The sequence below is a fragment of the Microplitis mediator genome, chromosome 8 (genome assembly GCF_029852145.1).
Source record: "Microplitis mediator isolate UGA2020A chromosome 8, iyMicMedi2.1, whole genome shotgun sequence".
Classification (NCBI taxonomy): Eukaryota; Metazoa; Arthropoda; class Insecta; order Hymenoptera; family Braconidae; genus Microplitis; species Microplitis mediator.
The window spans coordinates 1,500,578-1,515,778 of NC_079976.1; the positions used below are offsets into that span (position 1 = coordinate 1,500,578).

At 30.0% G+C, this 15,201-nt stretch overlaps 3 protein-coding genes across 3 annotated transcripts; 1 reads left to right on the forward strand and 2 right to left on the reverse strand.

The window, feature by feature from the left end:
* Positions 1 to 405: 405 nt before the first annotated feature.
* LOC130673658 (U2 small nuclear ribonucleoprotein auxiliary factor 35 kDa subunit-related protein 1-like) lies at positions 406 to 2,924 on the forward strand. Its single transcript, XM_057478771.1, has 2 exons — positions 406 to 830; positions 910 to 2,924. The coding sequence occupies exons 1-2, from the start codon at positions 579 to 581 to the stop codon at positions 2,224 to 2,226; spliced, it is 1,569 nt and encodes a 522-aa protein (XP_057334754.1). The 5' UTR covers positions 406 to 578; the 3' UTR covers positions 2,227 to 2,924.
* Positions 2,925 to 2,931: 7 nt separating this feature from the next.
* Positions 2,932 to 8,323, reverse strand: LOC130673662 (alpha-tocopherol transfer protein-like). Its single transcript, XM_057478776.1, has 7 exons — positions 8,164 to 8,323; positions 5,274 to 5,506; positions 4,882 to 5,041; positions 4,752 to 4,813; positions 4,470 to 4,663; positions 3,344 to 3,557; positions 2,932 to 3,221 (listed from the first exon to the last, which is right to left on the reverse strand). Exons 2-7 carry the CDS (start codon positions 5,455 to 5,457, stop codon positions 3,016 to 3,018), a joined length of 1,020 nt encoding a protein of 339 aa, XP_057334759.1. The 5' UTR covers positions 5,458 to 5,506; positions 8,164 to 8,323; the 3' UTR covers positions 2,932 to 3,015.
* Positions 8,324 to 10,952: 2,629 nt separating this feature from the next.
* Positions 10,953 to 13,896, reverse strand: LOC130673660 (uncharacterized). The gene is made up of 3 exons (XM_057478772.1): positions 13,634 to 13,896; positions 13,327 to 13,492; positions 10,953 to 13,216 (listed from the first exon to the last, which is right to left on the reverse strand). Exons 2-3 carry the CDS (start codon positions 13,479 to 13,481, stop codon positions 11,947 to 11,949), a joined length of 1,425 nt encoding a protein of 474 aa, XP_057334755.1. The 5' UTR covers positions 13,482 to 13,492; positions 13,634 to 13,896; the 3' UTR covers positions 10,953 to 11,946.
* Positions 13,897 to 15,201: the final 1,305 nt, after the last annotated feature.

Genomic DNA, 15,201 nt, shown 5'->3' on the forward strand with positions numbered 1-15,201 from the left:
TTTGAATTTTTTTTTTCAACGAATCAATTACAAAAAAAAAAAAAATAAAAAAATGCACATGTAGAAAATTTGAAAAACTACAAGTGCAATTTTTTCAAAAAATTTTTTTTTTATAATTTATCGTTTAAAAAAAATTCAAAAATTACTAGACGTCGGTTAACTTCAGTATCATAATTAATCATTTTAAAAATCCCGCTGAAATAATTTATTTAATTGAAATTAATAATTAATTATTTAAATTCCACTTGTTGATTAAAATTTTTTTTATTTGTGCAAAAGAATTAAAAATAAATTTTTTTTTTACTTACTTGTGATGAGTAGAGTGAAGACGATAGTGAAATTTAAAATTTAAAATTCAAATTTTAAATTCTATTATTCAAAAATTGTTTATTTAAATATTTAAATAAATCTGTTTTACCGCCAGAGTAATAATGAATTAATTTGAAAAGAAACCACAAACAATAATATGGCTGTCATGGAAGCACATGATGCGGGTGATGTACTCGTTGATAAATTGACTCGTTTAAAAGTATGCAAGTATAATAGTGACAGTTTATAATAATAATAAATGTTGTGTTATGGAAAATGACAAGAATGTTAAAATTAGTCATAAGGAATGGAGAAAAGTGGCTAAAAAATTACGACGTAAACGGTTGAGACGTAAAGCCGCTCAGCTGAGAGATTTTGATGAGGAACAACTGAAGGCGGCGTTGGAAAGAAGCGCGGGATATTTGAATTGGGTTCAGGAGCAGAATAAATTACGCGAGGAAAAAGAGAGAAGGGAGAAAGAGGAATTGGAAGAACAGGAAAAACAGTGGCTGGAAAATGAGGTCTTTATTTTTTTATTCACTATTGCTGATTATTAATTTATTATTAATCAATTAACTAATTAATTAATTAATAATTTAGGTTAAGGCACAAAAAGAATGGCAGGAATTACAAGAGCGTAAAGCTAAAGCACGAGCTGAACAATTTAAACAAGAAGAAATAATACGAAAAGAATTTGAAGAGAAACAGGAAGCGGCGAAGAAGAAACGGGAGGAAATAAAACGTCTGCAGGAGGAGCATCTTGAACGGCAAGTAGAATTTGAGAGAGAAATAAATAATTATATTGATAACGGAGCTAAAACTCCAGAGTCTCTGAGGTTAATTAGCGAAACTCATCCTTCGAAAGACCCCTGTGTGTTCTTTAGTAAGACGGGGGCTTGTAAATATGGAGACGCTTGCTCTAGGAATCACCAAAGAAAAGCGCTGACGAAAGTGATCCTCATTCCGGGTTTCTATTCTCATTTTTCGCTGGAAAAAAATTCCAATGAGTATGACACAGATATAGGGCTAGAGTTCGAGTCTTCGGAGACACGGAGACACTACAGGGAATTTTATAATGACGTTGTACCTGAATTAGAGAGTTTTGGGCGGATAAAAACACTCAAGTGTTGTGTCAATCGCGATATTCATTTGAGGGGTAACGTGTATGTTGAGTATTACACAGAGAGAGAGGCTGCGAGAGCTTGGAGGAAGCTGAGGAACCGGTGGTACGCCGGCAGGCAGATAAATTGTGAGTTTGCTAACATCAATTCTTGGAGAACTGCCGTCTGCGGGATGTCTAATTGCCCTAAGGGAAGACTTTGCAATTTTATCCACGCCTTCAGAAACCCCAGGGATGAGTACGAGATAAAAAGTCCGCCCTGGTGGGTCACCAAGGCTGAGAGAGAGTCGACGAGCTCGAGGAGAGATAGGATTGACTTTGAAGAGTCGGTGAGAAGTCACGGGGACAATCACAGGCATTGGAGGTGGTCGGAATCTCCGGAAATGGAAGTTGACAGCTCGAGGAAGGAGACGAGTGAGGAGAGACGCAGTGGTTCCAAGAGTGAGAGACGTTCTGAGTCAGTTCGCAGCTCGAGGTCTGATAGATATTCAAAGTCTAGGCGGGAGTCATCTAGATCCAGCCGCGATTCGTCTAAATCGAGGCGCGAATCCAAGTCGAGACGAGAGTCATCTAAATCGAGACGGAAAAGTAAAAGACGCAGCGATTCTGAAAGAGATTACAAGTCCCGTGATGATAAAGAAAATGGTGACTGCAAAAAAAATAAACGTCACAAACGATCGAGTAAAGATGAAGTAGATTCAAAAAATTCGGATTGTGATAGAGTTGATGATGCAGACAGACCAGCAAAAGTCCAACGCTCTGAGTGGGATACAACGGATTCTGAAAATAGTTCATAGCTCGTACTTATAATTAACATTAAATTATTTTATTATAATAAAGTGTACATACAAAGCAGACCTTTAAGATAAAATTAATTTTTTTAAATTAAAAGTTGTAATAAAGGAGCGAAATCTAATTTTACATTCGGGTTTTTGCTAGAACAATTTAAAATTCCCGCGCTTCCTTATTTTTAAATTTATAATGATCATAATATTGAGTTTTTTTTTTTGTTACTTTTATTTTATTTATTTATAACATCCGGGTTTTTGATTTATTATTTATTTTTACGTGGAATTTTTTTTATCCTGAAAAGTCGAGGAAGAAATTTGAATATAAATGGAAGGAAAAAGTTTTGAGACAAAACAAGTCTAAAAAAATCAAACTTGTCATCCTTGACAACAAAATTCAAATGTCAAGATCATCCGCGATTTTTTATTTTATAATCACGGGGATAAAAAATGAACATAAGAATTATAAAATCATTTTTTTTTTATTCAAGATTACAAAAAAAATTTACCGATACTAAAATTCTACAGTTGGGATTTTTAAAAGCAATTTAAAAATCCCAGTGCGCATGTCTATTCAAAAAACTAGTGAATCGTTTTACTTTTTTTTTATTTTAATACTAGTGTAAATTTAATCTTAATTACTAAATTACATTAATTAATACAAAACTCGTTTTTCAAAATCATTGAGAAGCTTAAAAAAAAATCGACACGAAAAATTTTTCTAAAAATCTTCAAAAAATTAAAAAATATTTATAACTAATGAGTAATAACTTAAAAGTAATTAATTTAAGATGAAAATCAATCGACTTCCAATTTTCTGAATGATCCGCTGAGTCCGTGTATCGTTGAGTCTCCGGAACTTTGATCTCCGCAGCCAAATCCTTGTTTCAGTGCCGAAATCGCGCCTTCGCGGGCCTTTTCCGAGTACATATTAATGCGTACTTTCATTTTGTCATTTTTCATAAGATTTGGTCGTGTGTCCAAAACTTCCTTTCGCCACAAATCTATCAATCGAAAATAAATAATTAGCTCCGCCCAAAAAATTTCATCACTTATAAATTATAATGACATTCAATGACTAGTAAGTTTAGAAGCTTTCATTGATTACTAGTCGTATCATACTCACCAATCATCTCCTTCATGGGCATTTTACCTCCGTACTCTTTCGGCAACATACTAGTGTCCATTCCCTTCGCAATAGCCTCCTCCAAATTTTCATATAAAGTAACACGCTTTCTAATTTTATCAGACACCAATGACATGCCGAAATCCAAAACGTATTGTAATTTTTTCGGTACATTTATCGCAATCACAACTTTGTGCCTCATTGGAATCGTGCGCTATTACAACAAAAAAAATATATTACATATAAATGATAATAAAGTTAGCAGACATTTGAAATTAAAACTATTTTTTTTTAACAGATAAATAATGAAAAAAAAATATTTCTAACAAAATTCACATGTCGAAAATTTCATAAACTGTACGTGCAATTTTTCAAAATATTTTTTTTAATATTTATTTTTTTGTTAAAAAAAATCAAAAAATTTTTAAATGTCTGCTAACTTTATTATCATTACATATAAAGGGGCAAAATGAACCGGAAATAAGAAAAATTAAATGTGGGGCAAAATGGCCACTGGAAAATTGAAAAAAATTAATTAGCAATTTTACCGAAATTTGATCGCCAGTCAAAAATTTTTTAAAAAATTTAATTCTTCTGAGTAAATTTCAAATTTTCCCGCGATAAAAATAATAGACGAAATTTTTAATTGCAATTATGAATTTAAAAATTTTATATGGCCCAAATTGCCCCACTGCGCCCGTACTGCCTTTAAACTTAAAAAAAAAATTCTAACCCATTTTACCCCCACTTCCTTTCTAATATCATGATAAAAATTATTACTACATCAACTTTCACTTTTCTATCAACTTTACAAATATCTAATAAGCAATAAATGAATTCCGTTTCCTAACAAAAATATACAACCCATCAAATTACATATTTTGGGTCCGCCACCGACTAAAAGTCAGAGAACCGGTTTTTAATTTTTTTTATCATACATTAAAATGTTACGTGTGTCACATGTGGCCTTGGGTTTACCAACAATAAAATACATATCTCAGCATGTCAACGTAAACAAAAGTGAAAGATCAATAGTTTATTTGCATAATATTAAATAATTGTCATTAACATATATCACTATTAATCTTATATTTATTTATTAGTAAATATAACATTTGACATTTACCTCCCCGTTCTTCACAATGCGGACAGCTTCACGTGGTGTGAATAAAGTTATATGAGGAAACCCAACTCCTGCACCATCGGCGAAGTGAACAAACCCACGGACTTGATTTTCTTCATCTTCCATCAGCGTTTCGTAAGCGATTCCATGCATCTTACACATGTCGACGTTAGTAAATTTGTACGGATCAAAAACACCTGGGATCAAAATTTAAATTTAATTCAATGGTTCAATTCAATTACTAAAGATTTTAAATTCAAATTCAAATTCAAATTTAATAATTACCGGGCCTGGTAATAATAAGTCGTCGCCCATTGGCATCGCGACCGGGCGCGGCAAAAATATATCTTTAAAAAAAATGTTTTATTTTAGTATTTAGTTTGAAAATACGAAAATTTAAAATTCAAAAACGTACCCAAGTGACAACAGTTCGTCCATATTGGGCTCACTTATGTCCAAGTTATTAAAAGCTGGATGATAAACTTGTCTGAGTAGTAAATATCTTTCGATAGCTTCCTGGGACATGGGTACGCTGAATTTTTTGACCCGCAAAAATCTCAGAAGAAATGCGGCATCTAAAAAAATTTAATTGCATTGATAATTAATCTAGTCATTAATTAATAATTGATTGCACTGTAAAAAAATCGGGAGTCAATCCAGAGTAAATATAAATTTTTTTAAATCCAAATTCACTTCACATACGGAGCAATTTTTTCCGCATCTTCTCCACTGGAGTTTTATTAAAAAAAAAAATCTGCTCCTCATTGACTCTGGATTAAATCCACGTGCACTTCTAAAATATTTTACCAAGTCGACAATTTTCAATCCGTTCATTTCTCATAATATAATCACGCATTTGCTCAAGCGCAGTATTACGTCTCGATTCATCTTCTCTAAGTTCTTCTTTAGCAACTTCTTGGGTTTCTTTTGACAATTTGCAGACATAGTTGTCAGGTTCCGTAACCCATTTTATTCCTTCTCCGAAACCCATTGTTAGTTAATTAATAAATTAATTAATAACCAAATTGAGCTGGTAATATCTAGTATAAAAAATAAATAATTAGTAATAATGCTACGTAATGATCAACAGCTGGAGTAACGTTATGTCAGGAAACAAACAAAGAAAGTAATGTAGGTCAACATCGCGGCGGACCAACTGCCAACTTTCACTTCTGGGTCAATGTGACCTCGAAATAACATTTACTTATCACCGTCTAATTATATATATTTATATATATTACGCCATATTATCGTAGACTAGGCTGGATTACGTTAAAAACAGAGAAATTTTTCTCTTCCTTGTTTATTATATAAAGCGATTATATTAATCAGGGTCAATTTTTCAAAAATTTGTTAATTTTTCTACAGCCAATGCTGCGTAGGAGAATGAAACGCAGGATTTTTTACTTTTACCTATTGGTCATCTAGAATTTTATGATAAATCAATTATTGTATCTGGAATTTTGATACTTCTGAGCCTTAGATGTCTTCAATATTTGGGAAATTTCGCACTACTGCGTAGAAATTTTTTTTTAGATGTCGAAAGATCGAATTGAATTGTACTAGACTATTATTGTTATTTTTCACAAAGAGGTGGACCTTAAAGTCAAACTTTAAAATTTGAATTTGATCAGAAATTGAACTTCTTGTCCCTTTTTTGGCATGATTCCGAAGTTAGCCGACGTCTAATAAGTTTTGAATGATTTTTCGAAACGATAAAGTTAAAAAAAAAAATATTTGAAAAAATTGCACCTACAGTTTTTTGAATTTTCTAAATGTACATTTTCTTAGTTTTTTTTTTTTGTAATTAATTTATTAAATAAAAAAATCCGAAAATGTTGATCGTCTATTCAGGATCATAACTGGCAGACAGTAAACAATTTTCTGATTTTTTTTCAACAAATCAATTACAAAAAAAAAAAATAAAAAAAAAATGCACTTGTAAAAAATTAAAAAAGCTATAGGTGCAATTTTTCAAATATTTTTTTTTATAATCTACCGCTTTTAAAAAAATCAAAAAATTCAGACGTCGGTTAACTTCAGTATGAATAAAATCTATATATATTCATACAATTTAACGTATATATAATGAGGAATAAGTGTTACAAAGTGTATTACATTACATATGATTATTACATCCGTGAAGAAAGGCAAACCTTGAAAGAGATCAACAAAGTAAATTAATAAAAATAAATAATAATAAGCGGTCTAACGTAATAACCACGGATCCAGTGATATAATATACATTAATGGGTTGTAATGTAAACGTAATATCAAGCCGATATTATGTAGAGACAGTAGAGGTGGAGGTGGAGATGGAGATGAAGGAATGAACGCAGTCAGCTCACTAAAGTTAACTCGTATCAACTCTTTCATAATAACTTTCTCCAGTTATATAACAATTATATATCAAGTATGGGTTGTTCACCCATCTTTCTTCTTTGAGTCACCAGGCCTTCAATATCTTTATCTCTTACGCGGTAATTTTATTTCAAAATTAATAATAACTCGAAAATTATTTAATTATTCACAGAAAAAATTACTTCATTTTTTCTAAACAAACTTCTCATGACCCGTCTTAATATTTTTATTTTATTTACGACATCCGGGTTGGTTTAATTTATCGCCCGTTAACAAGCGACAGGTAGAATTTTCTACCCCAATTAAAAAGCCCGCAAAAAGTCGGGGAAAGAATGAAAATAAAGAAGCGTTTGAAAAAACTAAAACTCGATCTCCTTGAGAAAAAATTTGAATGCTAAAAATATCGCGACCTTTTTGATGAAAAGTTGATGGAATCTTAATAAAATAAAATAAAATAAAAAATATCCTTGATAAATTTATGCCGAGAACATCAAGTTCAACTGGTGGCATGCGTTAAATATTTAAGTAGTCCCGCGTTTTTATTTGTTGCGACTTATTTATATTCAAGATTACGCTCAAGTTTTATCGAGATGACACCTTATAGATGCAGAATATGTTTAATATTTTATTGATGGATGATTGTGATTGTGGTGCTCGTGACAAGTGACCCCGACACGCATTAGCGAATTTGAATTATAATACTCAGGATTTATATTGTTATATATTTATTACTTTTACTGCTGATTACTGAGTCGGTATGCAAAAAAAAATATATGAAGAATGAAGAAAAAAGTTTTCCGCGTGGAAAGTTAATTCGTATAACTCACCGAGCAATTTAATTATCTAACAAATGTACTGCAGTTTTTTTTAAATTTAATTTGATACGCGTGTAATTTTTTTTTTTTTTTTTTTTTATCAAGTGTTTTTTAAAATTTTCATTACTCTAGTGTAATGAGTGATGTTTATATTAAGAAATGAATTATATAATATGTTAAGATAATAACTGGGGTATTATGAAAGAAATTACATTTTCATTAATTATTATTACGTTTTAAATTATCTCACATGCAATATAATAATTAATTACTATTTTAAAATCAAGATTATAATGATTTAATTAAACGTCTTTGTTTAAAAATTTAATATTTAAATAATTTAAAATAATGACACTTTATTTAAAATTTTGAATTTCAAATTCTCAAAGATTTAAAAAGTGAGATAATTTGTCACAGCCACAAAATATTTACGTAAAAATAAAACACATGAGTAAAAATATAAATTCACAAAATGAAAATAAATTGGAGGTAATAAAGTATAAATATAAAAACGCACGTACCCCAAACGCTGTTGCTTTGCGGCAAACTTGTAAGCAACTGCCCCTTCGCCGGGACTTGATCACTCTTTTATAATTTTCACGGGCTCCTCTCTTTCTCCTTACTCTCTGGTGAGTTCACCTGAGCCTAAGGCTATCAGTTTTGTCTCAACGTCATGGTCTGATACTAATATAATCCTCTACCTCCACCTAAAAATTATAATCGTCGTGCGCGATATCATTTTTTTGTTATTATTCGCTTGTGGCAATTTCCATTCATCTTTCGATCTGCTTATAAAAAAAACATTTATCATTTATTATGTGTCAGACGTAAAACACGTGATTGTTTTACATGGAAAACTTGTTGATCAACATCGTAATGATTATGACGAATTAAAATTTATTGTTGTATAAATTATATCACTTGAGCAGAAAAAAAACCCTACAGTAAACACTTTCCTGCCTGGATAATTTTTCAAAATAACAGACTACTTAAAAAAATTTTTTGAACTCCGGACAATTCAAAAATTTTTTAAAAATTATTAGCGGCTTAATTTTTAAAATTTAAAATTACCGCCATTTCAAATTAATTGACCATTTCTTTAAATTTCAAATTTTTTCGCGCGCAATTTGAAAATTAACAAAAATTTCACTTTTTGACGGGAAATATTTTTGGAAACAACGAAATATTCAAAAAATTTTAAACTCCCGCCATAAAATTAATTTGAATATTAAAATTTTTTTTAAATTCACTGAAAAACTATCAGCTAAATTTTTTTTTCAACCTCGCCATCAAAATGAACTATAAAAATATTAAAAGACAAATTTAGTGAAAGTTTTTCCGGTACAATAAAAATATAATTTCCAACTGTCCGATGATATCTAGAAGACACGGTTTTGTTACCAAGATGATATCGCTACTTATCAAATGTCCATCATCTCATAATTTACATCATAATGAATCACATGAGTTAAAAAAAAAAAGTTTTCGGAATTACCTCAACTGGACATTTCTCAAACAATTAAATGTCCCATTGAGTAACCATCGATCGTAATATTTAATCTGTAATAATAAAAATGTTTATATAAACAAAAGTCCATACAATAGAGAGTAAAAAGAAAAACAATATCTGTAAGCAATTGAGTGTGACTAAAAAAAGATATTTCTATAATTTAAAGACCGCAATCCGGTGTCCGTACCCGTTACATAATTTCGGACATGTAACAGGTAAATATTATTAAGTAATTTCGTCAGCTAAATGATATTTAAATTCAAATAATTACCGTCTGTGATTATACTTTTTCTATAAATATATGTACGTCCGTCCAATAATATCTAAGACAATTACAGGTACCGGTTAGTGGTATAAATATATATACATTCTAGTAATGGTTTATTGCTTTTGCTCATATTTATATTTTAATTTTTTACCGAGATCTTCAACGTGATACTTAGCGGCCAGTAAACTTTCTTCTGGTTCAATTTATTTTATATATATTTTTTTTTATTTTGCATAACTGAACGAACGTAATAATGTGTAACGCAATAATATACTTTCCTACAATTTCATGATATGAGTGCGGTATCAAACTTGTAGACACGCAATATAATAAAAAAAATAATATTTCATAGCAAGGGAGTCCCGGTTGTTGGGTTTATATATATATAATATAATAAAAAAGTGAAATGTCGGTAGTACTCTATACCTTGAAGAAAGAAAAAAAGTTACAATAGTCATTATCATTTGTTCATTTAATACTTAGTACTTAATACTTGATACTATTATTTGTACATACTCCACATTGTGCAGTTGTTTAATAATTATCATTGTTATTTAATTTTAAAAAATTCTTTTGTTATTTAATGCCTCGAGTCTCTAAAAAGTCATTAAAGTGGATAAATTAAAACAGTTTAATTGTTAAATATCGCACTTTCTTCAGCGTTGCGGTAATAAATTATGTATGAGGATTATAAATTTTTTTAATTACGCGAATGTTTGTGTCAAAATTTTGATTTATTGTTTGATGATTGGATGAATTAATTTTATTTTTTGTTTCCATAAGATGGGCGCGCGGGGGTGTAATTTGAATTTATTCGTTGTCGTAAAAGGGAGAGTAAAAGCGGGAAATTTAAAAAATAGTATTTTTTAAAAAATTAAATTTTATTTTTGAATTATTTGGTAATTAAATGCCATGAAAATTTATTTTTGCCGTAAGATGGTCGCGCGGGGGTGATATTTTGATTTTTTTATTGCTGTAAAAAAAAGAGTAAAAGCGGGAAATTAAAAAAAATTTGAATTCAAATTTCGAATGGTTTGGTAATTAAATTAATTGGATGCCATGAAAATTTATTTTCGCCGTAAGATGGAAGCGGGGGTGGGAAATTTAAAAAATTTTAATTTGAAATTAATGAATTGACTTTATTTTATTTTATGAAAATTTTTTGTTGCCGTAAGATAGGCGCGCGGGGGTGTAATTTGAATTTATTCGTTGCCGTAAAAGGGAAAGTAAAGGCGGGACATTTAAAAAATAGTATTTTTAAAAAAATTAAATTTTAATTTTGAATTATTTGGTAATTAAATGCCATGAAAATTTATTTTTGCCGTAAGATGGTCGCGCGGGGGTGATATTTTAATTTTTTTATTGCTGTAAAAAAAAGAGTAAAAGCAGGAAATTAAAAAAAATTTGAATTCAAATTTTGAATGGTTTGGTAATTAAATTAATTGGATGCCATGAAAATTTATTTTTGCCGTAAGATGGAAGCGGGGGTGGGAAATAAAAAAATTTAATTTAAAATTAATGAATTAACTTTATTTTATTTTCTGAAAATTTTTTGTTGCCGTAAGATGGGCGCGCAGGGGTGATATTTGAATTTTTTTATTGCTGTAAAAAAAGAGAGTAAAAGCGGGAAATTAAAAAAAATTTGAATTCAAATTTCGAATGATTTGGTAATTAAATTAATTGGATGCCATGAAAATTTATTTTTTGCCGTAAGATGGAAGCGGGGGTGGGAAATAAAAAAATTTAATTTAAAATTAATGAATTGACTTTATTTTATTTTATGAAAATTTTTTGTTGCCGTAAGATGGTCGCGCGGGGGTGATATTTAAATTTTTTTTATTGCTGTAAAAAAGAGAGTAAAAGCGGGAAATTAAAAAAAATTTGAATTCAAATTTTGAATGGTTTGGTAATTAAATTAATTGGATGCCATGAAAATTGATTTTTTGCCGTAAGATGGAAGTAGAGGAGGGAAATTTTAAAAGTAATTTAAAAAAAAATTAAATTTAAAACATTGAATGCATACTTTGAAATTATTTGGTAATTGAATTCGTTATTAAAAAAAATTATTCATTGCCGCAAGACGGGCGGTAGAAAAAAGAAAACTTACAAAATCTATTTAATTATAATTTTTCATAATTAAGTAGCTTTGGTAGCGCAATAAGAAAATTGAATACTAAGAAAGTTAGAAATACGATAAAGAAGTTGGTGCAATTGAAAACAAACAGCTATAATTAGCAATTATCTACTTCAATATCTAGTAATTAGTGTTGAAGTAGCATAAATACCCAAAGACATAGTCCTCGTACATTTCACATCACGCACGCGCAATAAAAAAAACTTCTTGCCGAGTTTGTAATAAAATTTAAATCCAAATTTAGATTTAATATTAATTATTAAACTTTATTAATTACTCAGTCAGCAATTAATTGCATTCACAGCAATTTAAATATCACAAGTAAATTGTCAGGAAAAATAGTAATTTTTTAATACAGATGACAATTTATTTAAATTGAGCAATTGCCTTTTTTACGCTTTGACAAAAAGTCGGACTTTGGCATAAGCGCCTTTGCAGCCGCTCTGAAATCCCATGATACTTTTTTTGACTTCTTCAATTTGCTGGTCCGTCAGCTGGATATTTAAATTACGCGCTTCTTCTTGGATGCAGGCTTCGAGAACTCGCGGCTCCAGGTCTCGGAACGCAATAGTTTTTATCGGAATATTAACATCCGAAAATGCCGCTTCGATGCTTCTGATGCTCTGGTCCAGGTCAATGGATTTGTGGAGATTCTCATCAACAGTCTGCGGATTAATCATCGCGAGAATGATAACCCGCGGGCGGTCTTTCTGGTTATGAAAATATTCAACAAAGTTCACTAAATCTTTCAAATCTTGAGTGCGTAAGTTTTCCAAGACAACTAAATTACTGTGGAGTGCTGATAAAATACTGTACGCCTGGATGGCGTTACTCAGCGGCGGAATGTATTCATAAATATTGTGTCTATGCGGAAAATGATCCTTGATAATATTACCCGTGTAAGTTTTGCCGACTCCGGTACCACCGACCAGAGTGACGACATCGAAGTCTCCAGAGCTGCGCTGAAAATATTCCGACAATTGTACGATGGCCTCATCTTGACCGTAGATCTTTCGAGTAAGTTCTAAACTTGCATTAGCAAAATTAAAAGGTTGCTCGTAGAACTCTGTTACGAGGCTTGAAATTATTACAGCACTCAAGACCACGAGTATGAAGAATAAAGACTTTGACCATCGATTAGTTAACTTTGGACTTGAGTTCACGAACTCTTGAGCTATGAGAGGTCGAATTTTTTTTTGTTGATCTAGATTTTCTGACTGAGTCTTCAAAGCTTCCAGTTTTAAATTTATTTTATTTTCATCATCTAGTCCTGGTCCTAGTCCTGGTCTTGGTCCAGGTTCAGATCTTGGTACTGGTACTGGTACTGGTTCCTGTTTAACTTTCGGTGGTGATGAGCTATTCCTTCGATCATCATGACTGGAATGACTGCGTCGATGTTTTTTTATCTTAATTAATTTTTCTTGACGTTTATGCTCAGGCGAATCATCAGAAATTTTTAATCCGCTTAAATTAAGTGTCCGCAGGTCGCAAGGTTCATTTTTAATTGGCATCGGTAGTTTATTAACTGATGATGACTTAGTCAATCCCGAGTTATTTACCCATAAATTAGAAGCGGAATTAACACGTGGGAAATTCGATGTCCAGATTTTCTGGCTCTGAGGTTTGCCGTCAGATGTTATCACCGTTGAGACTTTGACTTGCCTACAAAAAATTTTATTTATTGCTGATGATCTAATGAGCGATTAATTGAGTCAATTAACACTCGATTTAAAAACATTAAATATTAAATGTAATTTTCATAAACCTGATACCTGATGTTTGAATTTTTATCAAAAATCTGCTCGCAACTGTACTGTTTGACAAGACCGCCAGCAGTTGTCAGGTGTCCAAAAACCACCTTACGATTTTCTGATGTCAGGTCCGTAAAACTTGACGTCCTCGTGAGTCCCAGAAAGTTTTTGTCCATCACTCATCCAACTAAAAAAAAAATACATGAGTTTCTTTTTCTGCTACGGACATAACCTGCCCGATTATTTCTTATCTAATCGTCTTTTATTTACAACAATTATTTAAAACAGCAAAAAACTCATTATTTATTTTAAAAGCATAAAAAATTACCTTCTGTTTTTGTTTTACTTTTGCTTCTTTAATTTAAATAATTTAATTTAATTTCACTTGTAAGACTTCGTCGTAATTTTTTATGCGCAACCACTGAAATAATTTATTTTAATGACTTAATAACAAAAAATAATTATTATAAACACTTATTTATAATTACATTTGATAAACAAAGCTAATTATTTATGTAAAAATATATTAAGTGCAACCGGTACACGCGGGACAGAAAATAATTTAATCTGCGCGCGCAGGAGGAAATTCAAAAAAGTATAAAATAATTCAGTTGGGTTTAAAAATTTTATTTGTGATAACTGATGAATAGATAAGTTCATACATTTAATATAGTATATATATGAGATATTCTTGATATATTTATGGGTAAAAAAAAATTTATTTCATAAACAAAGACCGCGACTCCAGATCGGGCCATGGAAACATCTGCCGTCACAGCATTCGTCGCGTTTCAAACACTAGAATAAAATAAATATATATGAAAATGTATGTACATATATGTATATGTATATAAATGACTAAAATTTAAATTAATTGATAAGGAATTTCATACTTACTGATTCATATTTTTTTTTGCAAACAAAACATTCGCACTTCGCGTCATGACTAATCGCGCATGCGACTAAAAACCCAAAGATGAAAATAATAAAAATCAAAGCTTTTGACATTATTCAAAATTATTTTATCACTGATGTACTTGACTAAGTTCTATAGACTCACTACTTAAACAAAATATCAAATGCGTAATTTATAAAGTAATTAAAATAAAATTTTATGAACCGGAAAACACGAAGTTTTTAAATAAATTTTATTATTTCATTAAATATTAAAGAGATATATAAAAATATGTTAATGAATATCTACTTACCAGTAATGATTTTTTTTATTAGTAATTAATTAAATTAATTAGGGATTTTATTTATTTAAAATTTCCTGTAAAATTAATGAGTGCAATGTAGCAGACACCAGACAAATTTAAAATTATTAATGAATAGAGTAAATAATTTAAAAAATTGATTTTAAAAAAATGCGCATTTAAAAAATTTAAAAAGTAACCAGTGCATTTTTTCTAAATGTTTTTTTTAAAATTATTATTCTATTTATTTAAATTTGTCTGATGCCTGCTACATTCACACTCGTGTAAAATTACGATACTGAAGTTAGCCGACGTCTTATAACTTTAGGTTTTTTTTTATAATGATAACTAATAAAAAAAAAAAAATATTTAAAAAAATTGCACCTATAGTTTATTAAATTTTCTATATGCGCATTTTTTTAGAATTTTATTTTTTTTATAATTAATTAGTTGAAAAAAAATTTTAAAATTTTTAATTGTCTGCTAATTTCTGGATCATGAGTGTGAATGCAGCAGACGTCAGACAAATTTCAAATTATTAATAAGTAGAGTAAATAAATATTCAAATAAAATTTTTAAAAAATGCGCATTTAAAAAATTTTGAAATTATCAAGTGCATTTTTTAAAAATTATTTACTCTTTTTATTTGTAATTTTAAATTTGTCTGATGTCTGCTACATTCACACTTATTCTGGATCAT